This window comes from Hippichthys cyanospilos, chromosome 1 (genome assembly GCF_059441005.1).
Source record: "Hippichthys cyanospilos isolate Australia breed blue-spotted pipefish chromosome 1, RoL_Hcya_1.0, whole genome shotgun sequence".
NCBI classification, from domain to species: Eukaryota; Metazoa; Chordata; class Actinopteri; order Syngnathiformes; family Syngnathidae; genus Hippichthys; species Hippichthys cyanospilos.
This window is the reverse complement of record NC_142369.1, coordinates 1,656,998-1,679,296: the sequence shown is the minus strand read 5'-3', so window position 1 is coordinate 1,679,296 and position 22,299 is coordinate 1,656,998. Positions and strand designations below refer to the sequence as shown.

The window sequence follows — 22,299 nt, the reverse complement described above, 5'->3', positions numbered from 1 at the left end:
CCGAAAGAAAGTGGGAGAAAAAGAAGGGCAGGGACAAGTTATCCTACGTATGTTTACAGTGCCTCGGTAATAACCAGACATAACCCAGATCAAAGAAAATACATTCTGGATATAAGCTAACAGCCCAGATAAGTCTTTAAATGATATTTGGGGATACGAATCTGTTTTGCGTTCATTAGCAACACGAGATTCGCTAGCCGGACCGCGAACATTATCGTATACTAAATAATAACTGCTTTCTTTGAACTTCCACACCGTGTTTGCCTTGGTGGCCATGTTGAAATCTAACGTCTGAGACGTTGTCCAATTCCGAGAGTATGCGGATAGCGGCTTTCGTTTTTGAAACATTTGTCAGAAATTTCTGCATATTCATGAGCAAAGGTGACACCATTTGGAATGTTTTCGTGGTTCGACTCTGACACTTGAAAGACGGCGCTTATTTTGACCATTTCCTGCAGTGAGCCAAAGCAAACGTATCCAGAATTTGACTCCCAAGTCGAACCGGGAAGGTGATACGCTGGAACACAAGCGCTCATCCGCTTCCCCTCGCATGCGCATCACATACATATAAATGACCAATTGCTGGAGTGGAGCGCCCGTATTTTCCACAGCCGACCATTTCCTGAGGCGGCGGTGAGGGAGCCTTTCTATTGGGGGGGATTTGAATAGAGTCTGTTCACCACGGAGGCTGAGCAAATAACTCCTACATGTGGCGTGGCACTCAGCGCATTTACCGGGCGAGTGACACCGGGGCTTAAGTGAAAAGTGAAGACAGGTTATGCAAACGCTATTCAAGTATTTGCTGTTTACACCAACCTTACCCGAGGCGTTTCGTTCTCATGTTCGCGTCGACTTGTCCAAAAAATGAGCGCTTAATGTATGGTGGGCTTAATAGTATTCAAAATCAAAACCATGCAAAAACACAGCGCGCTTCTACGTTTGACATCGTTCAAAGGTTAGTGCCGCTAATGCAGAAGGAAAATATTGCTGTTTTATCAGCATTAGCATCTATTGCCTACTGCAGTGGTTCTCAAATGGGGGTATGAGTCCCCCTGGGGGTACGTGAAGAAACCTCATGGGGATTTTAGGAGGCTTTCTTCCACTGTCAGCAACTGTAATGCTTTTTAATGCCGTGTTGTGAACAGTATATTCAATTTGAGAGTAAATTAATTGGAACATGAAGGAATGTATCGCTAAATTGTGCCAGAGCAAAATCTTTGTTCATTTTTTATACGGATGCATATTTTTATGAGTAAGGCAATCAGAAACATCAGAAATAGAATAAAAATGTTACAAACCTCTGGAGTTGCTGTATAGATTACATTTAAGATTCAAGAGTTTTATTGTCATATGCATTGCAATATTACACAATGAAATGATTGTGTTCGCTTCCTCGATACATTCCACAATCGAGCTAATAATAAAGTAGATGATTAAAACTGAAAAAACAGCAATAAAGGCAATAATGAACCAATAAGTGAATAGACTTACATTCTGAGCATATTATGGATTAGATAAAGTGGAAGAAACTGTGATGTCATGTATTTAGTAGCTTTCCGGCACTGTGCAGGATTTGTAAGGCGCATGGCAAAAATATGTTTGGAAGTTTATAAATCAGACACAGATGTGACAAAACCCTGTTTTGAGTATTTTTTTTTTCCCCTTCCCAAAATGCTTTGCACCCAAGATTCTTGAACTAAGGATTTCATGGCTGATCCGGAGACTGAGGACCACGGTCTCAGATTTAGAGATTTTCATTCCAGCGACAGTGTGAAGAACTAAACAACCTGGAAAGTGGAAGATTTTGGCAGACAAAACAAAATGGCTACAACCCAGACTGGTTTTTTAATTCTGTACAAACCTTTGCAAAAATTTCAGTCACCCATTTCTTTAGGCGATTGAGAAATTGCTTATACCTGCACCAATCTATTGATTGAGATGTGGCGTGTAAAAAAAGTGGATTCACAGTAGACAGTTCCACTCAACTGTTATAGATTTGATTCGTTGTTATGGAGTGTTTAGTCCTAGTTAGGCAAAACTACGATGAGCCAAAGCAGACAGAGGCGCCACCGTGAACACTTTCTATTCCATTCCGTCGTTCCTTTCAAACGGAAAATCCAGAAGTGGCTCCGTTGTGGAAAAGGAAGTCCCGGAATGAAAAGCGAGCAGTTTGGATCAAAAAACCGGGAGGGGCAGCGGGGTCGGGAGAAAAGCGCGTCCGGAGGAAGCGGAAGACAGCCGTCAGAGGAAACGGAAAAGGTCAATGTTTGACTGAGCGGAGTCCGCCGCTGCTCAAACAAAGTCGGCGTTGGCCAATCCCCCTCTCGGGGTGCCCGACGGACGCCTCCATCTTAAGGGCCGGACAAAGGCGGGAGTGGCGGCCTCGGCCGACGGTCGGGGACAGGTCATGTAAACAACGAGGAAATTGCACCCAATGTTTACTGGCGGAGTGGACCGTCGCAATTGTCCTGCTGCGCGCTGACTTACAATGACTTTTCTTTAACCCCTGTGCAGTATTTCGCCCAATTCTTTCATCCTTACATGAGCCTTTCACGACAAAAGGAAAACGTTCAAAGAAGCCCCTTAAAAACTAGGGTTTCAAAGTAAGGTATTGATCTTAGACTTGAACTTGGGGGGTTCAAAACAAGGTTTTAAACATTGTTTAAGTTTTTAATGTAGGGTTTCAATCAAGGGTTAGAGTTTCAAAGTCGTGTTGGGGGTTTTGAAGTAGAGTTTCAATCCAGAGTTGGGGTTTCAAAATAGAGGTATAAATGAGGGTTTGAGTTTGGGGTTTCAAAGTAAGGCATTTATCTTACTTGGGGGTTTGAAAATAAGGTTGTAAACATAGTCTAAGTTTTTAATGTAGGGTTTAAATTAAGGGTTTGAGGTTCAAATTTGCGTTTGGGGCTTTAAAGTAGGGTTTCAATCTAGAGTTGTGGTTTCAAAATAGAGGTATAAATGAGGGTTTGAGTTTTTTAAAGTAAGGTATTTATCTTAGACTTGGGGGTTTCAAAATAAGGTTGTAAACAGTCTAAGTTTTGAATGTAGGGTTTAAATGAAGGGTTAGACGTTCAAAGTCGCGTCGGGGGTTTTAAAGTAGGGTTTCAATCTCGAGCTGGGGTTTCAAAATTGAGGTAGAAATGAGGGTTTGCGTTTTAATGAAGGATTTCAAATTCGCGTTTGAGTTTCCAGCTGCGGTTTCAAACTACAGGTTTGGTTTTAAATGTAGTTTCGATCTCGGGTTAGGGTTTCAATGTAGCGTTTCAATCTCGAGTGCGGATTTCACCGTAGGATATTAAACTTGGATATTACAAGTAGGATTTTAAACTAAGGTTGGGCTTTGAATGAAGGGTTTCGATCAAACAGGTTCAACGCAGTTTCAATCTAGCTCCGGGTTTGAATTAGTATCAATAGCCAAAACCTCATAAAAATGGGCTTTATTATCGTTATTTCTGATTGAATTCCCGGCTAAAATCCAACTACAGTACAAGACCAAACGGTGGCCGCTGCGCCGCCAAGTAAGGTCCTCTGTTAGCGCAACTAAATGAAATCTGTTTAATGTTGACCGATGGGTCATTTGGGTGTCCTGCTGCTCATCAGCGCCCCTCCCAGATAAACAAATCACCCCCGCCAACGGCCAAAACAAAATGGCCTCCATCAGTACGCTCACGGTGACAGCTCCATCTGCTGTCAGACAAACCATTAAAAGTGCACGGCAACATTTCAGCCCTGTCAGTGCATATAAAGTCGCTCATTTCTCTCCATCAGCGCCAGTCCGGCAGTCCTGAGCAACACACAGACTCCATCCAAAGTCCGACTCATGCACAACATTTTGATTTCATTACCACCTGTCACTGAATATTCATTTTCTTTTTTTCTTCCCTGAGTGAAGCCACACCTGGAAGCGGCGGGACGCCATGCGTTATTCATGAGCCCGAGCCAACGGGGTGTGGCCTAATAGAGTTTCCGCGACTCCTCTGGCTGACGCATTCGTGAGGCGTCTTCTGCCGGCGGCCGCTGCCGACTGCTACGCCGCCCCTTTGTGAGACGTTTAAAGCACCTTGTCAACTCACGACGGGAAAATATTTCATTACTTTCCCTATATATATATATATATATATATATATATATATATATATATATATATATATATATATATATATATATGTATTCCCTAATATGTTGTACGGATTTTGTTTACAAAAGCAGCTCTTAACGGGAGGCCTCTAGTCAAGTTTACTTTAATAAAGTATAAGTCAAGTTCTCAAAGGTCTAAATCAAAGTCATGTTTCAGTCACAAAGGTCTGAGTCAAAGTCACGTTTGGGTCACAAAGGTCTGAGTCAAAGTCAAGTTCGAGCCACAAAGGGTTGAGACCAAGTCAAATTTGAGTCAAAAATGTCTGAGTGAAAGTCATGTTTGAGTCACGGAGGTCTCAGTCAAAGTCACATTCGAGTCACAAAGGGTTCAGACCGAGTCAAATTCGAGTAACGAATGTCAAACTCAAACTCATGTTTGAGTCACAAATGTCTGAGTCAAAGTCATGTCTGAGTCACTCAGGTCTGAGTCACGTCATGTTTGAGTCACAAAGGTCTAAGTTGAAGTTAACTTCCAATAACAAAGGTCTGAGTCCAAGTGAATTTAGTGTCACAAATCTTTGAGTCCAAATCCAGACCAGATCAAGAGTAAACCTTGAGACAGGATAAATATTTTTACAAACATAAAAAAGGGAAGTTTCCTTGCGCTCAGAATTCTTCTTAAAGGCTTGGAACCCTTCTCTATATTAAACATGTGTACAGATAAACAACAAAAACAGTCTCAAAGAAACAAAACAAAAACAGCCTTTGGCGCGGTGCCGTATGTGATGAGTATACCCGCAGTAAAAAAAAGGCGAGAGTTGCTTGCTTGATATATGTGTGCGAGTGTCGTGCATCAAGCGATGACGTAAAACTCAGTTTATGACTTGTATGCCAACGCTGATCCAGAGAATTTGGCAAATCTTCATTTTGGCTGGAGTTTTTATCTATATCTAAAAAGGCAGTGGAGTAGACAACGCAGAAGACAGACATTTGTCTCCTATTTGGAAAAAAAAATGGCTACGTGTAGACTAGGCTTAATGCAAGTCCTTCCAAAACAAAATGTCATTGACAAAAGCAGCTCCCCGCTTTAGAGCGGCATCGCACAAGATTAAAAATCAAACGTGTCAAAGGAAGGTCGCAGATTGGCCTTGTCCCGTCAAAGCAAGACAACGACTGCCAAAAACACAAAAGGCCGCGGCGGTTCTTGAATCTCGATCGTCCGGGCTCCACAGCCACCGGATCCAACCGAGCGGCCGTCGTGGCTTTCGATCCGAAGCCCGATCAAAATCAGGCAGACTTAGCGAGCAATCGTCATCTTCAGCTTGAGTAACATCCAAGAAAGACCACGCTTGAGTTGAAAAAAGTGTGACGTCCAATCGTATTTTGCGGCCTTCCGTCCGGCCGCCGCGCTCCGCCGCTCGCGACGCTGGCATTTACGGCTCCGTCCCGTGGCAGAAATACCGCGAGCGAGGGTGAGCGCGGGCTGGTCATAGACAAATGACCGAGCCTTGGAAGGTTAATGTCTACCGAGCGCGGAACAGGGAGGGGAGCGCGGCGGGCCGACGTAGCTGCCGAGAAAAAAAACGGAAGGTCCCAGACACCCCGGCAGGCGCGAGAGGCCGCGCTCGCTGATTAATACCGCACTTTGGCTAATTACCTCCTCGGCGGACGCCGGCTTTAATGACACGACTCATCAGGACGGCGCGGATGGACGAGCGCTCGCGAGAGGAGAAAGGCAGGAGATGTATCAGTGCAGCCGAGCGTCCGAGGAAAGCCATCCGCTTCGGCTTCCCGCCCCATTAGGCCGATTCCGCGGCCGCGTCGGCGCCCGAATCGCCGGCGCGACCTTTCCCGCTCTTCGAGGCTGGTCGGGCGCCGTAAGGCTAATTTACAAAGATCGCGACGGAGCTCATGTGAAGTTGCCGTGGTCATCCCGAGCCCTGCGGGGAAGACGTGAACCCCGATGGCAAAGCTAATTTGGATCCTCTCTCAAGCGTGAAATATGGAAAAGAGTTGCTAAATGAGCAATTAATCCCGCCGAGATACCGGGTACCTGTGAGGCGGCACATTTTTTTCCTTTTTTTCACCCGCAAACGCAGAGAGGAATCCTGCTTGTTTGCACGCCTCGTCCATATATGTCAGCTGCCGTTTTTCCTTGGAAGGTTCCGCTCAATCGCCTTGTGGTTGACTTCCGCCCGGCATTGGCCGGTCACGAGTACCAGCAAGGCCGGTGTGAGTACAACACCTGGTTTCAGTTCTCGCCCATCCCCAGATAAGTCGCCCAAGGGTACACGTCGCAAGACTGGCCAAACTATTAAATAAACTGCGATTTATAGTCCGAAAACTACGGTAATAACATCCGATTGCCAAAATCTTGATGTGACTCCGCCCTGGATTTTGACTGCCCGGAATGGAGCGCAGCAAGGATACCCCATGCTGTGCTCGTTGTCTTTTCTGACAAAAAATAAGGACGTGCGTGTAAGTGTGTGTTGTGTGACAGGGTCCGCCCGGCGAAATATCAATTCCCAGGACCAAGTGAATGCTAAACGTTTGCTACGTTTCCCATGTAATGATGTCTCCCGACAGGAACGAACGAAAAAACAAAACTTGCGGCTCTTTTGTCCTTGAAGTTAGACGCGTTCAAACTATTCCAATAACAATTTGTACAAGACTGCTCGTGTTTTCTTTATTCAAACAGCTCAGGATAATCTCTCCCACCGCGGCGCGCGCACACACGCTAATAAGTAGCAATCATAATAATCTATAACTGCATTCCAGCAGAGTCCCCGGACGGGAATTACAGTCATGTTGCAGGGCCAATAAATAACACCACAAATAAAGCGTCTGTCCATTTGCGCGCGCCCGGCGTGTATGCTAAATAGGTCAATAACACTATCCTGGAGGTCATTGCCGTACCGTTGGCGCCATTATTGACTGTTACGGTGATTCCATGGGAATTAAGTGCTGTCACAACTCATACCAGGTCAATGACGGGGAGAGAAAAAGGAGCTGCGCTTCGGTTTCATCAAGCAGATTTTGCTCTCAACGTTGTAGGACGATATCCCATAATCAGCTCGCGGATTTTTACGACGCCCCGTTACGAAAGGCGGGCGATGGTTTGGATGCTGTCTCTTTACCCCGGGTTTTGCAGCACGGATCTAAGTATGGATATGAGGAAAAAACATGAAACAAACGTCCTTCCTTTTTTGGTGATCCGTGCTCATAACGCGGAGGGATGGGGAAGGCGTCAAAGGTTACGGCATGTTCTCTACAGATGAGGCATATCTCACGAGGCGTTCAGAATTTGGCCAATGAGAGGCCGGGGTTCTATGACTCATGTAAACAAACTCCGGCACAAAACAGGAAGTACAAATCAAAAATGAAAGCTATAAGCGGTAAATGGGCTCCGGCAGCCTTTTTTTCAGGGCAAACCCACGGAATGATTACCAAACTTGACGTCCACAGTAGACGGTCGAGGAAAAAAATGCTTTTGAATTTAACTTCACTAAGAGCTGCTTGCGTGCTTCAAGTAGGTCCAAAGATTTCTGTGTAGGTGGTGTAGATTCAATTCCCACTCAGTGATGGTGTGAATATGAAGTTTCTTGTCTCTTAAGTGCGTATGAGCGAGTGGCGAGCAATCCAGATCGTAGCTGGGCAAGACTCAAGATCTTTGTGACCCTGAAAAGAATAAGCTCCGAAGAAGACGAAAGGAGATGAATAAAGTCCTTAGGGTCAAAATATTGGTGAGTGTTGACAAAAGTTGAAAAGTCCCTATCCAACGGAGAGGTGTACATTTGCGAGAGATGTTACGCCAGATGTTGGCCGTTTGAGTATGTTGGAAGTTTCTTGTGGACACAAAAATCAAACCGTCAGCAACCGTTTGGTGAGTATTTCCCAAACGTTTGCTACCTTTAAAGAACATTGGCTAACCACTTTTGTGCATGTACTACGAAAAAATCTGCAAACGCATTTGAAGATATCGGAGCCGAATGGTTCGTTTTTGTCAGACATTGTTGACGATCGCAAATGTTCTCTAAGCATTCTTAAGACGTTCTCAAACAGTTTTAATGTTTCTTGCCCAAAAAAATCAAAAATTCCTCATAACGATAAAAACGGTTAAAATGGTTTGAGAATGTCCTCAAGCCCCCATTCCACCGAGGGGCCAACAACAGCGAGCGTAGGGGAGGGTAGCAGCTCTTTTGATCTTGTCAGCCTTCGTTCGTGGCTGCAGGAGTTCACCAGAGGTTCACGTGTACTGCTTTTGTCGCATTTTGGAAATGTCTTTGCGACCGCCTGGCCAAGTTCAGTGACCCTCTGGCCAACGCTGGCGGCCCGGAACGAACCCCAACAAGATCAAAAGAGCCGCCACCCTTGCTGACACTTGCCAACGTTTGCCTCTCAGTGAGATAGGGGCTTAAACAGATTTGAGGGATGTTTACGACCCGGATGGAACCCCGATGAATCCCTGACGCGAACACGCATCTGCTACCTCCGCCAACATTTGCGAACGTTCGGCCCCGAGTGGGATCGGGCCCCAAAGGAGGGACCCTAAAGGAGGATCCGGCCGCAAGTTTTGCCTCGTATTAAATTGGTCAATTTTTCAGTTCGGTTTTGGAAATTGGTCCTAAAGACTTTTTCATGCATGACTGATGGACAGGTTGACTTTGCACTGCAGATGCGCCCGCCTTGAAAAAAAAGCTGCAGCTGCTGGTTGGACTGGTTCTTTCACGCCACCCCCCTCTCCTGCCCGTATTCCCCGCCACCCACATGTGCAAGTCTATATGTTTGTTTTAAATTTGGCTGTGTATGCTGAAGTTTTTGTCATACTATACTCCCCTGTTATGGAGCATTGCTCAAGCCTTTTTGTTCCTCCCTCTTCCTAGTGTCTTCATTTTCACATCCAAGAACACGGGGTATTAAAAAGTGAATCGTTACTTTGTAGTTTTATCAATGGTGATGCATTTACTATGGTCATGCATTTGTCATTTTTATTTATAATTCAGCTTCGTTTTTACGATACGGGTAGCCATGACTGGTTTGTTCCCTGATTGACATACCATTTGCTATGGTGTTTGGGTTTGCTTTATTATTTCTTAGAGGGTTGATGAGGGTTTTCAGTCACATAACGTAAGAACATCAAGCCAAGAACATCTAAATTCAGTTTCTAAGTCTTAGAAAGTCCATTGCAATGACTTTAGTTTCCAAATGTAGTTTTTCGAGTTGTAGTTTCTTCGATTGTATCCTGTCTGCTCCTGGCTCCAAACTTTGTTCTTCACATGACAGGATTGCTTGCTCTATCTTGCTTTCTGTTGGACATTGTTTCTTGGATTGGTTGTTGGAGGATATTTTGTTTTTAACGTTCTAGGGGCGCTTTTGTTTTTTCACCGGGATAAGCACGTTTGCATAAATCGGTGAGTGTTCAGCCGAGTCATTTTCAGGAAGCTTAAAACAAAAGAAGTTGTTTACAAGTAAGCCTGGCACTTAAAAAAAAAAAAAAAGAACGTCTCCTCAGCCACGGCAGCTAAGTTCTTTCCCAAAATGCTGACGGACGCGGTGTCAAGTCTGCTGGGTTTTGATACTGTCACAAGACATCTCGTCCCGCCTCTCGCCCGCCATCCCTCACCCCCACGCTTGCCGGCCATCATGATGGTTTGAGCACGACGGCGTCATCTGTCACTCCGCGCTCGGGTCCTGGGAGCCCGCCACTCGCCGATCGGCCGCCTCGGCTGTCATGTCCACTGGCTGGCGGGAAAAAGTGACGAGCGGCGACAAACGTCCCCAGCTTGATTGTGTCAGTAAAAGCGCCGTCCCCCTTTTCAGCCGCTCCCTCTTTCCTTGCATACCAATTTATAGACACCGAATCAAGTCCCCGCGTCGGCCATTGGAGAGCTCGCCTTCCATTGATTTTCTCCATTTTGCGACAGCGAGGCTTCTGGGACAGAGGGGGGAGACGACCGCCAGCGATGGGGCCGGAGCGCGGTATTCCCCCGTCTGGCCATTACGAGCGGCGTGTCAAACGAGGGCGGGAGACAGAGGCCTTGACACGGGCCAACCCGCACGGGGACAGGAAACAGCAATGGGCAAGGGGCGGGGGAAATTGGAGAGGAATAACATCGATCGGGCGGACCGGCCGCAAAAACAACAGATTGCGTGACACGCCACCAGGCCAGTCCGGCCAATCACAAGCAGGAAAAAGTTGTTTGTTGCTAAAAACTAATTAAAAAGAAGGAAATTCATCCTCGGCATATGGTGTTGCACCGCGCAACTCCGGTTGGTAATCAAAAGTTGTCCGACGAACCAATCAGGTTCCAATTACCATCAGCAATAGCTAACTTATAGATTGGCTGTGTTTTTAAACGCTCACATACCAGCCACAAAATTGAAAACACTTTTGTACTCCAACACAATCATTGGTGCACAACAGGGTATAACACCAGGTAACCTTTTCTTCCTATATGATAATGTAAGCTAATTTACTAAAATGTAAACTGCATAGGAGATGACTAATTCACTCTCTGGATAAGTCAGATTTTAAACAAACAAAAAAAATACCCTGACCCTAACCCTAAAACAAAGTGTAAGCCTTGAGTTTTGTGCCTTTTGCTGCTGTGAGCGCTGGCTGCAACAACACAGCGTTGTGTTGTTGAATTCAGTGTCAATTCAGCTGTTATGCCGTGAGACACTGCTAAGCTTAACTTCAAAATAAAAGCATACCAAGGCATTGAAGTCCATATGTTATTATCGAACCTAAGGGTTATTTTGAAGTTGGCCTTCTCACCACGTTGGCGTTGTTTTTCTGTCATGAATCCCATGAATAATTGTGGCTGCGGTTAGCTTAATTTTTTCCCGCTGTATAGAAGGGTTACCCGGGATGAAAAATTGCCAAGGTACTCAAATTACTTGAGGATTCATTTTACCCCTAATATCAAACGTGTATCTCGTCTGTATTTCAAACGTTTATCCAACAAACCAGTCGAGCTGCAGGTAAACATGTTTCTTGAGTTGATTGCCGATGTCTTACAAATGCTTCAGCCAAAGTTGTATAAAAGGTACGGTAGTTTTCATGAGAAAAAAAGGGAACACATTTGACCAGTTAAGTCAATCGGAAATATGAAAAACACAATTAGAAAAAAAATATATATCCAACCTTGGTGTACCACAGGGTATCAGAGCGAGCACTCTCTGTTTCTGCCAGTACATAAAATGCTAATTGCATTGAAACGGGTTAACACATACCTACCCACCCCCCCCCCCCAAAAAAAAAAAAAAAACCGGAAAGAAAAATGAATATGGCAAGAGTCACGTCTTCTGCGGCAACGGCCTCGGGTTGCCCCGCCTCAACATGGCCGCCTTGGCTCTCCTCCTCTTCCGACCACTACAGTGAGACAGACAGTGAGAATGGAGTGATAGCGTGTGATTGTCAGCTGAAGTGGCAGTTATAAATTTAGCCATTTACTGTGACGGTTCGGGAGATTGAATGAGTGCGGCGCCGGGGGAGTGGGTGGAGAGAGAGAGAGGGAGAGAGAGAGAGAGAAAGGGAAAAAAAGAGATAGAGAGAGAGAGAGACACTAAAAGGTAAGAGTGGGGCCAAGCAAGCCCTCTCATCTTTGGCTCCCATCATCCTTTGTGATAAAAGTGATTTCATGGTTACCGCCAATCGACACAAGGCACACATATACACACACGCACGCACGCGCACACACACACGAGAAATCGCTCCAAAATTTCCAGCCTGCACAAAAACATGACCTCTGTTTTTTTGTCTTTGTTGACAACAACTTCCCAATATTTGGAGGCAGGCTCCGGCAACCCCCCCAACCCCCCCACCGCAATTCCTGGTGGATGATTCCTTCAATTTCTTAAAAGCCAAAGCCTCGGCGGGGGATGGTCCAATCACGAGCGGGAGAGAGAGAGAGAGCGAGAGTGGAAGGGCGAGCGGACGCGGGAAAGCGCTTGGCATTTACAAATGCTGTGTGCGCAGTGAAATATGGGGGCCATATTTCAACACGCGCAAGTGCAGCCGTGCCCCCCGCCCCTTTCCCCCACTCACTCACACACACACACGCAGCGTGTGCGATGCATCATTCTGCGGCAGTCGGGTGTGTTTGCGCAGGTGTGTACGGGGCTTGTACACCTTTAACATCAGCCTGACAGGACATAATTGCCTCCAAAGCCCGTGACGCCGTTTTGTTTTGCACACGTACGAGATGCTCATGCGCTTGCCGTTCCACGGAACGCTACATAAGAGACCTGATAATGAGGCAAAAATATATATGTATATCGTGTATATACCACCGTATCCAGGGTCAAAACAACTTTTACCCACATTCACCCCTTGACGCCGAATGCCCCCCCCCCAAAAAATGAAAACCTTCCCCTTCAAATATAGCAGTCCTCCGTAGCAGGTTGATATACGGTGGACCCCCGTGTTACAGCGTCCCTAGCTTACGTTGTTTTCATATTGAGACCTGGAATACTGAGTTTTTTCGTCCCCTATTTATGGTATTTTCCCTGTTTTGAGACAGAAACAACTGTCATGACCCTAGGGGGTTGGCTGTATTTGTGTTGTTTTCTCTCCATCTGCAGGCGTTTTTGGTAATTGCACTTATTTACTATTGCTGTCTAACTGCTTCCATGCAACGCATGACTACAATGCTGGTCTGCTAGTGGTCAGCTTCACTCGTTTCAAAATGGCGGAACGGTAAAGCTTTGTTCTATCGTGAGTGGTTACCAATTCAAAAATTGGTCCGCTTTGAGTTATGCGGTTATAAGTCGACTAAGTTGAGGAAACGCTTTGAAAATGAGGGGAAAAAAACAACTTGTAAACGGAGAAATTCGCTATTGTATGACTACTCAAATTCTTCAAATATGTTTTGGCCAGTTGTCTGTGAAGGGGCCACGCTGCACATGAGCTTCGCACCGTCTTCTATCTTCACCGAGATTTGCTTCGCACAAAGCAAAGAGATGAAAGGAATTGTTTTTGTTTCTATTTGAGTGCATTTAAGGTTGCGCTCGTCATTTCGCTCTCTTGACAACAAACAAACAAACAAAATGAACGCGCACTCGTTTCCACAATCCCGCCGGGTGATGAAAAACAAGGTTTTCGCACTTGCTTTTTTTTCCCGGCTAGTTTGCATATCTTGAATGGGTCCTTTAAATGGCGGAGCGGAGCCAGCATGCCGAACACCATGTCACACACAGGTACGCGGCACAACATTAAGTGGCGCAAAGTGACCCATTTTCATGTTAAATCAATGGAAAAAAAATAACAGTTTGAAACAGTTTGCGGTCCCTCCATAAACCTGCTTTTAAAAATTGATTTCAATCAAGTACAGTAATGTGTTTTCGCTTTGTGAGGTGAAGGAAAATTTTAGGAAGGTAGTTGGCCTGTGTCACTGAAAATGTTACCGTGTAACTTTTAATGCTGATAATATTCAAAATGTGCATGCGCAGCTCCCACAAACCAGTGTTAGCTAGCATTGTAGCATTAAGAAGATGAATGTTGGATTTGCATGTTGCATAGCAGTTTTAATTTGAAGTTCTAATTTGGTTTATGCTATTTTTTTCCAAAGCTTTTAAGTAGAGTTGCGACAAAAGATTATTTCAATAATCGATTAATTTGTCCATTTTTTGTCAATAAACCGATTAACTGGATTTAAAAAGAAAATGTTTTCATTTGACTTTCAACTATAAATTTCTAGTTTTTAAAAAATCTAATTCTGATGTCTTTAGTGAAATTTTTTTTTACACTTTTATGATTCAGTTATTGGTATTTAGCAAAAAGCGTACGTAATGTACGTATTACATAATCTTCTCTGACCGCTATATCGCCGCCAGCGTCCGTACTTCACGTGTTACGTAATTTTCTCCGACTGCTATATCGCTGCCAGTGTACGTATTTCACGTATTAATGTTCTCTGATTGGTTTATCGCCGCCAGCACGTGTTCCGAAATGTTTTCCGATTGGTTTCTGGTTTATCGCTGCTAGCGTACGTACCGTACGTATTACATAATCTTCTCTGACCGCTATATCGCCGCCAGCGTCCGTACTTCACGTGTTACGTAATTTTCTCCGACTGCTAAATCGCTGCCAGTGTACGTATTTCACGTATTAATGTTCTCTGATTGGTTTATCGCCGCCAGCACGTGTTCCGAAATGTTTTCCGATTGGTTTCTGGTTTATCGCTGTTAGCGTACGTACCGTACGTATTACATAATCTTCTCTGACTGCTATATCGCCGCCAGCGTCCGTACTTCACGTGTTACGTCATTTTCTCCGACTGCTATATCGCTGCCAGTGTACGTATTTCACGTATTAATGTTCTCTGATTGGTTTATCGCCGCCAGCACGTGTTCCGAAATGTTTTCCGATTGGTTTCTGGTTTATCGCTGCTAGCGTACGTACCGTACGTATTACATAATTTTCTCCGACTGCTAAATCGCTGCCAGTGTACGTATTTCACGTATTAATGTTCTCTGATTGGTTTATCGCTGCCAGCGAATATACCGGGCGTGTTTCTTCTATTATGTCGCCATTCCAGATTTTGGCATTTGGCACAGCGAATTATACGGCGCACTGTCAATTTTTGAGAAAATTCAAAGCTTTTATTAGCACCTTACGGTTGTACCCAAGGAACCGAAACGGGAAGCGCTCACCCAAACGGGAGAGTTAAGCGTCCGGCATCTATGAATGAACTTTTGCTGCACTCCGAGTAGCCGCCCGGCACGGAAAAGACGGGGAACCTTGTCCCGGCGGGGCGCCGGTCTTGTTTTCCGTGTTTGTACGAGGACGGGGGCGGAGGCGTTGCGCGCCGAAGGGAAAGCGTTGGTTTGAAAATGGATTCCGGCAGCGGCGCCTCCTGGCGGGCCCCGCCCACTCCGGGCCTCCCAGGGCTCATTGTAATTTCATTAGGTGACAATGAACGCCGCATCGCATCAACACATCAAACCCCCGGGCGGCCGCTACCCCAAAGAGTTACATTTGAGGAAACACGAAAACCCACTCACTCGCTTTTCGCACGTTCCCACACTGGCGTCCCACCCCGACCGAGCCCTTCTCCCGCCGGCGCTTCCCGGCCCCTTCTGGGGAATTTCCCTGCCTTCCCCTTTTAGAAGACACGGATGAGAAAGAGGAGACGATCGGATGGGCTTTGATATACGGAAACAGCTTTGATGGTCTCGGCCTTCTATAAATAGCGAGGTGGAGCTTTAGGGGGGTGGGGGGGGGGGGGGCGTGAGAGGTTGCCAAGAGGAGGCGGAGGAATGGAGAAGAAGAAACAAACCCTGGAGATAACGCTTACACGGCTAACGTACACACGTAAACAAGCTGACGGGGAAGACGTCGACGAGCAGGCCGTGCCGTGTCGTCCTCGGTCCTTTATAGTCGAGCCTCGCCGTATCGCGGTTCGCTTTCCGACCATTCGGCGCATCGTGCGTGCTTTAAATTCTACATTAGGTGTTTTTTTTTTCCACTTTTGCAAGAGCCAGATGGAAAAAGACAAACAAAATATCCCAGTACTCTCAGGCGTGTATTCTTTATCCTCTGCAAGAATCGAATAATATCGCAAACGATGGAACACAAGAAAGTGGTGGTTATAATGCCCCCCGGTGGCCAAGATGTGCAGACCAAAAGGACGCGTGACATGATTGTGCACAAATGGTATCATTCTTCACATATGTCAATTCTTCACAGTTTGTTTGTTTTTAAATACGTTGAAAGGATGACATATTCAAACACGCTTAGCAGCAATGTCCGATCGAGGGTATTCGAATACGTTCAAATGAATTTGTAAGCTAAATGCTAAATACATAGCATTTCTTCTAATAATAACAGAAGATACTGATATGTATCGCATTACATCAATAGTAAGTTAACATTGTTTAATAGTAGTTTTCATGGTTTCGTCATAATGTCCGTTCAGTTTTTCCTCCATAACATCAAGAGTCAGAAATTTCACTTTAAAATGAAAATTGACTAGAATAACGTCAGAATTCTCATTTTTTAATCACAACATTAACAATTTTATAGTCTCTCTAGGGAGACGTCTGAAGAAACAAAAGCCAGAATTTGGACATTTGAGTGAGAACTCTGAGATTAAAGCCATATTCCTCATCGTAAAGTGAGAATTCCGACTTTAACTTGACAATTCTGAAAATAAAGTCAAAATTCCGAGTTCGAAGTAAAAATCTTTTTTGAGGGGTGTTTTGATACCACATTTTCCGAACGATACCAGCACCCGTATAACTCAAGTATTCGTATTTACTGCAGCCCGACTATCCTGTAAAACGCAATGTTATAGAGTGCTATTTTCCTTTCAGTTGTTTTTTGGAAGTGGAGGCCGGAATTGCATTTTCACCCGTTTCATTGGGGAAAGATGGCCGAACGAAAATAAAAAAGAAGGCGCCGATATTGTACCGTAACGCTTTCAGTCCGTGTGGCTTCCCGTAACTGTCGACTCCATTTCAATCCGCGGAATGAGAGCGCGACGGACACGTTCCATCAAACGCCGACCCGGCACGCGACGCGGCGCAGGCCCCCGGGGTCCCTCCTCACCCTTTGTCAACGTCGGCGTCTGAAACCACGTCGGTCGAGGCGAAACCGGAAAGCGATTCCTTTTGGACGCCGCCCTCACGTGCGGGCAAATCTAATGTAAACACGCGGGCCTCACGCCTCCGTCGGCCGAGGGGGACGGCGAGCTCCCGACGGCTCCCGCGCCTAGCCCGAAAACAAACGGTCGGCGCTTTTCATTTGGCCGGCGCGTGGGCGCCTAATCGCTCGTCGTGGGCTAACGTGACAGAGCTTGGCCTCAAGTTATGACTCGGGCTTGACGACACACTTAGGAGGCTTGACAGGGCGCGTTAGAGAAGCGACAAATGTATCAAGGCGATAGCGGCGACGGCGGCGCCGAGGACTCGCCTCGCCGCCGCCGCCATCGATAAGTGACAAATGAGTTGAAGTGGCAGCGTTAAAGGCTATTACAACATTGATCTTTGTCTGCGCTTGGAATATTACTTTGAGCTGCTCCGACATATGCATAAGAACAGCCAGACCCCGCTCATACTTTGAGTAATATTTAGCGTTTCATGGCGGGGTGTCCCAATCGCTTCCCAAAAGGGCCGCGTACAAAAATATGGCATTCCTTGCCTTTAATGCAGCGGTGTCCAAACTCACGCTTGGGGGCCATTTGCGGCCCGCCGTCCATATTTTTGCAGCATGAGGCATATAGTAAAAATTTGGGATGTCCTGATCTCAACATTTTCAGCTGATCAGAACCGGTAAAAAAACAAGACAAAAAAAACAAGACAAATATTAGGCCAGTACTTCGCAATGGTATTTTGCATAAACCCCCAGGAAAGACATAACATTTTACATCCCCCCCAATTGCCACGGTGACATTATCAATAATTATCAACATTATCAATAAAAACAGGATAAGTATACCTAAAATGGTATCTTTTTTAACATTGACACAAGAAAAAAACAATATAAAAAACATAATAAACAACTATTGACTGCTTTCTTTCAATCAATTCTATCAATGTTTAGCTAGCTATCTACCAATGTCTAGCTATCTAGCTAGAATATATAGCTAGCTAGATAGCTGTCTATCTGTCATATAATTTAGCTAGCTATCTAGTTATCTATAAAAATCTGGCTAGCAACCACAACCTAACTCTCTAGATATCGTACTATCAATGTCTACATATTGATATGGCTGTCAATGTTTAGCTATCTACTTTATCTACCAATGCCTAGCAATCTAGCTACAGTACTTTAGCTTTAAATTGACACTGTAGCTATCTTTATAGCTAGCTACAGTGTCAATTTATCTTGCTGGCTACTTATCGGTCTAGCTTTCAATGGTTAGCTTGTTATCTAGCCATCCGTCATTGTCTAACTAGCTGTATTTTGAGCTAGCAAGCTACACTATCTATCTATCTATCTATCTATCTATCTATCTATCTATCTATCTATCTATCTATCCTAATCTAATCTAATCTAATCTAATCTAATCTAAGGTAATCCAAACACATTCTGTGGCTCTCCTTGCCCACACGGGCGACCAGGCTACACAACAAGGCCGGCAAAAGGCCACTTAGCGAAAGACTGATCTGCCTAACTAATGAAAATAAACACATTAGGAATGGACGGCGTCAAGCGACCTCTGCGCTGCCCTCACTCCATCTTGACACAATTAATCCCTCGTTAGGGGGGTAATTGTTTGCCGCCGCTCATATTTTTTGTTGATCGGAGTGGCGAAGGTGCCCGCTGCGTTTCAACACACACACGCGTACCCTTGTGATCTTGGGCGTGCACGCAGGAGATAGCAGGGGCCCGCCGATCGATATGCAGAGGGAGAGCGGCGGCTACGATGGCGCTAATTGAAATGAATTCGGCGGCGGAGAGATGAACGATCGGACATGTAAAGCGAGGCGAGCGGGGGCGGGCGGGGGGGAGCGTTCCCCTCCCGTCTGGGGAGTCTTAAAAAGAGAAATACGGCCGGCGATGGGAATTTTACAAGCGACCCGATCAATCACGTCGGATGCGGAGACACGTGAAACAATGCGAGAACACCGCCGCACTCTTTTTACATCCTCGGCCGTTCCGCTCCGTTCGTAGCCGGAATGCTAATCGTCATCGGCGGCCACTTAGCGCCATTAGCACGTGCGTACACGAGCGACAAAAATCAACAAGCTTATCATTGAACACGGAAAACAGAGCAGAATAATGAAAATCAAACCACTTACCTCATCGTCCCCCGCTTCGTTTTATTCGTGTATTAGTAATACGAGTGTTGGTTCCGGCCTGGTCCGCTACTTGTACAGGCCGATAAACCGGGAGGAATCCTGGACGGGTTCATCAATTGGACACACCGCTAAAAACCGAATCAGGCTTTCAATGAATTCAAATTACCCGTAAATTTCAGACTATACACCGGTATATTAAGCCGCAGCAGCAAAAGTCATGGGAAAAAAACTATTTTTGCCATTGATGAACCAATCTGGACTATAAGGCGCCGGGCTCACATCATGAGCAAAAAAAGTTGTGGCTTATAGTCAGAAAATGTTGGTAAATTTATGCAAATTTTCAAATTCAACTTCTCAGCTGTCCAAAATAATGAACCATGTCCACTTCAAGGTTATTACAATTAGTGAGCTTATAACTAACTAACTATAACTAACACGCCTTGATCGGGCGTGTTAGTGTTGCGTTGGTGCGGTGTTCTAACAATCCAAGTGCGTTGGTGTTATGTTGAAGACATGTTGGTGCTGCTCTCATTTCTAAACACAGGCAGTTCGAAAAAAAAAAAAGGTTTGAATGAAAACAAACCATTTAAAAACTGCATGTAGTGACTATAATGTATGTATATGACTCGCAGTCATACGCACACACACTGACTGCCAAGTTTGAATTTTGTCACAGTTGTCGATGGCGTGAAGTGAGAAAATGCCGTAAAGAGGGGGCGAAAAAACATACTATTCCACTTCGTAAAGTGAAAAGAACGTAAACCAAGGATGCCGTAACATCACTAGCAATCTTGGGACCCGAGATCCAATTAAAGTTTGAATTAAGCACTAAAATGCACAATATATATGATATTGTAAGCACTCTCACGGGAACAAATCTTTAACATGCCGCCATTTTGACAGGGTGACGCCAACCTATAACAGAGCAGCATCTTAGTGATTCTGCGACGCCGACCAATAGCAGGCCAGTATTGTAGTGACCAGTCAAACGTATACTGACCGCCATGTTTGAGAAGCTGTTGTTTTTTATTTGTTTTGATTTTCGTAAGGTGAAAAAAATGTAACGAGGGGACAAAAAAAACATTGTGATCCATGGTGTAAGGTGGAAAAAAACATAAGGCGGGAACACCGTAACCCGGGGGTCCACTGTATCTTAAACTGCTTGAATTTATTGCTTTATTGAACAGCCAACGACGCTTAAACAATTTAATATAAATTAAAATTAGAGTAACGTAAATATATATATTTTATTATTAATAAACCAAATGATTTGGCGGAACCCCTGCAGTCAGGAGCCAAGGACCCCCGGGGGTCCGCAGATGCCAGTTTCAGAACTACTGCTTTAGATACACACAACCCCATGTGCACAAACACACAACAGGAGACAATGTTGTGTTTTGTTTTTTTCCTCAATCAGAATTGGCAAAACGTTTTCCAAAAAACGTGAATTTGGGAAAATGCCCCTCCCCCGTCGCCATTTACGTTTGGGCCTGTGCGAGTATGACCTTGATGGTTGGAAAAAGCTAATAGCTCAAATTCCAGCAGGCCTACACAATTACCGGCGGTTAATCCAATCATTTCAAAAGGCGTTGACCTACCTGAGACGGGAAGGGAAAGTGTTTTTCCATGTCCACCTCCAGCGGCGCCTGAAACGAGAAAAAGCCGGAATTAAAACTCAAATTCGTCAACAGCTTGAGTGAAAAATGGGTTAAGCGGTTCTTTCCCGCTATCGGCATTGATTTGACATTTGTTTTTTGTTTTAGCTTCCATAAAAGCTCTAATCGGAAGGCAAAATAATCAATCAATCACCTCTTTCCCAGCTAAGCGGCCAGGACCCCGCCGTGGTTTTTTTGCGGCGCCGACCGCTCGGCGGCGTCATTAAAAGCCGCCGGCAGCCCAACGGACCAAATTGGGCGTCGGGAAACAAACGGCCGGAAAAACTCCAACGAGATGGGTGATGGATGACAGCCGTCCGCCATTCCTGACATTTTTTACATTTGACTTTCTAATTAAAGCGCGGCGCTAATGTGTTTGCTAATTCTGTCGATAGCAATTACGGCTTTTTTTTTTGGCCCGGCTTTTGCCCGGTTTTATGCTAATGTGCTTGTTTTGTGTGTGTTGGCACGGCAAACGCCAAACAGGCGCGGCTAAATGGGCTCGGGCTCCCGAGCGGCGTCGCCGTGCTTGGGTGGGAGCGGCGTTCCAATGCGAGGCCGATGTGTGCTTAAGAAAATTGGCAAAATACTTTTGAGAATGTTGGGGAGCGGCCATGTTTACGCGGCGGGGCGGATGAAATGATGTTGATCGTATTTGGAAAATAAACAAGGTCAGAAAACGATGCAATAGGATTTCATGAGAGAAACTAAGAGAAGTTTGTCGCTGAGAAGCAACGATGCCATTGAGTTTTCCACCCGAGTCATCGATTTTTGCCCCCGGTGCAACGATGGACTGTCTCGCTGCAAGGTGGGAGATGCTGGTAGCAAATATAAAAATGTGCTTCTCTCCAGAACATGGCTTTAGGTCAAGTAAATTTTTTTATGGAGAGTAGCTGACACCCTTGACTAGTGCTTATCTAATATTAAGCCGATTGAGAACTGCAGTGATAAGTGTGACCTTTGGATGGCAGCGTTTCCACACTTAAAACAAAGCTATAACCTACATGCGATTCAAAGTAAGGAATGGAAGTCAATCTTTTGCATGATACCACCCAGGTCACACAATATTCAGACATGAAAGATGAATGAAAACGCTAAACCTTCTAGAGGTTTCCTTTTCTGATAACTCTTGGCACTGAAAGAGTTAGTTCTTCTGTGAAAACATCTCATTGATATTTTGCAAAGTCCTGGAATTCTTTCTGGTAGAAAGCTTCTCAAAATCAGATCAATTTTCCACAAATTTTCTAATAATTAAACTCGGACCCCATTGAACGAGTTCAACACAACTTGACTGTCCTCTTTTTTTAGACTAAAGTTCAAATTTTGCAGTACGTAAATTTGGACGTAATTAGATGAGCTCAACAGTTAATTTTCAAAGGTTTTAGACACAATTTCATATATTTTGGTAAATAAATTTGGACATAGTTAAATAGTAAATTTTCCACTGTTTTTATACATAACTTCAAATTTTCTATGTATGTATGAAACTGACGTCACGTGTCCAAGGCTCATATAACGACCAATCGCGGCTCACTTGCTCTCCGGGTACGGTCATGTGACGTTACCCTGAATATAAGTGATGTCATTTTCCCTCCTTGGTAATGAAAGAAAAAAACCCGATATCAAATCAGGTCTCGACAAAATATGAACGTTGAACGTGGCTAAATATGCTTAGCGTCACTTTGAACGTCAGAAAATGGGTGACTTTCAACCACAGCGGCGGCGTCCGTCTCCCCGTAACAGACACGGCAAGCGAACGTGGTGTCGCTTTAGAAAACGTGCGGCGCCAGTACAGCGTACCAAGCACGTGTCTCGGAAG

General features: G+C 45.1%; 1 protein-coding gene across 1 annotated transcript in view; it reads right to left on the bottom strand.

The window, feature by feature from the left end:
* ppargc1a (peroxisome proliferator-activated receptor gamma, coactivator 1 alpha) overlaps nt 1-22,299 on the bottom strand; it is a 160,396-nt gene that overhangs the window by 125,503 nt on the left and 12,594 nt on the right. The window contains exon 2 of the mRNA XM_088417790.1: nt 20,424-20,471. Coding sequence (XP_088273916.1) covers nt 20,424-20,453 — 30 coding nt within the window. The 5' untranslated portion in view covers nt 20,454-20,471. The remainder of the gene's footprint in view (nt 1-20,423; nt 20,472-22,299) is intronic.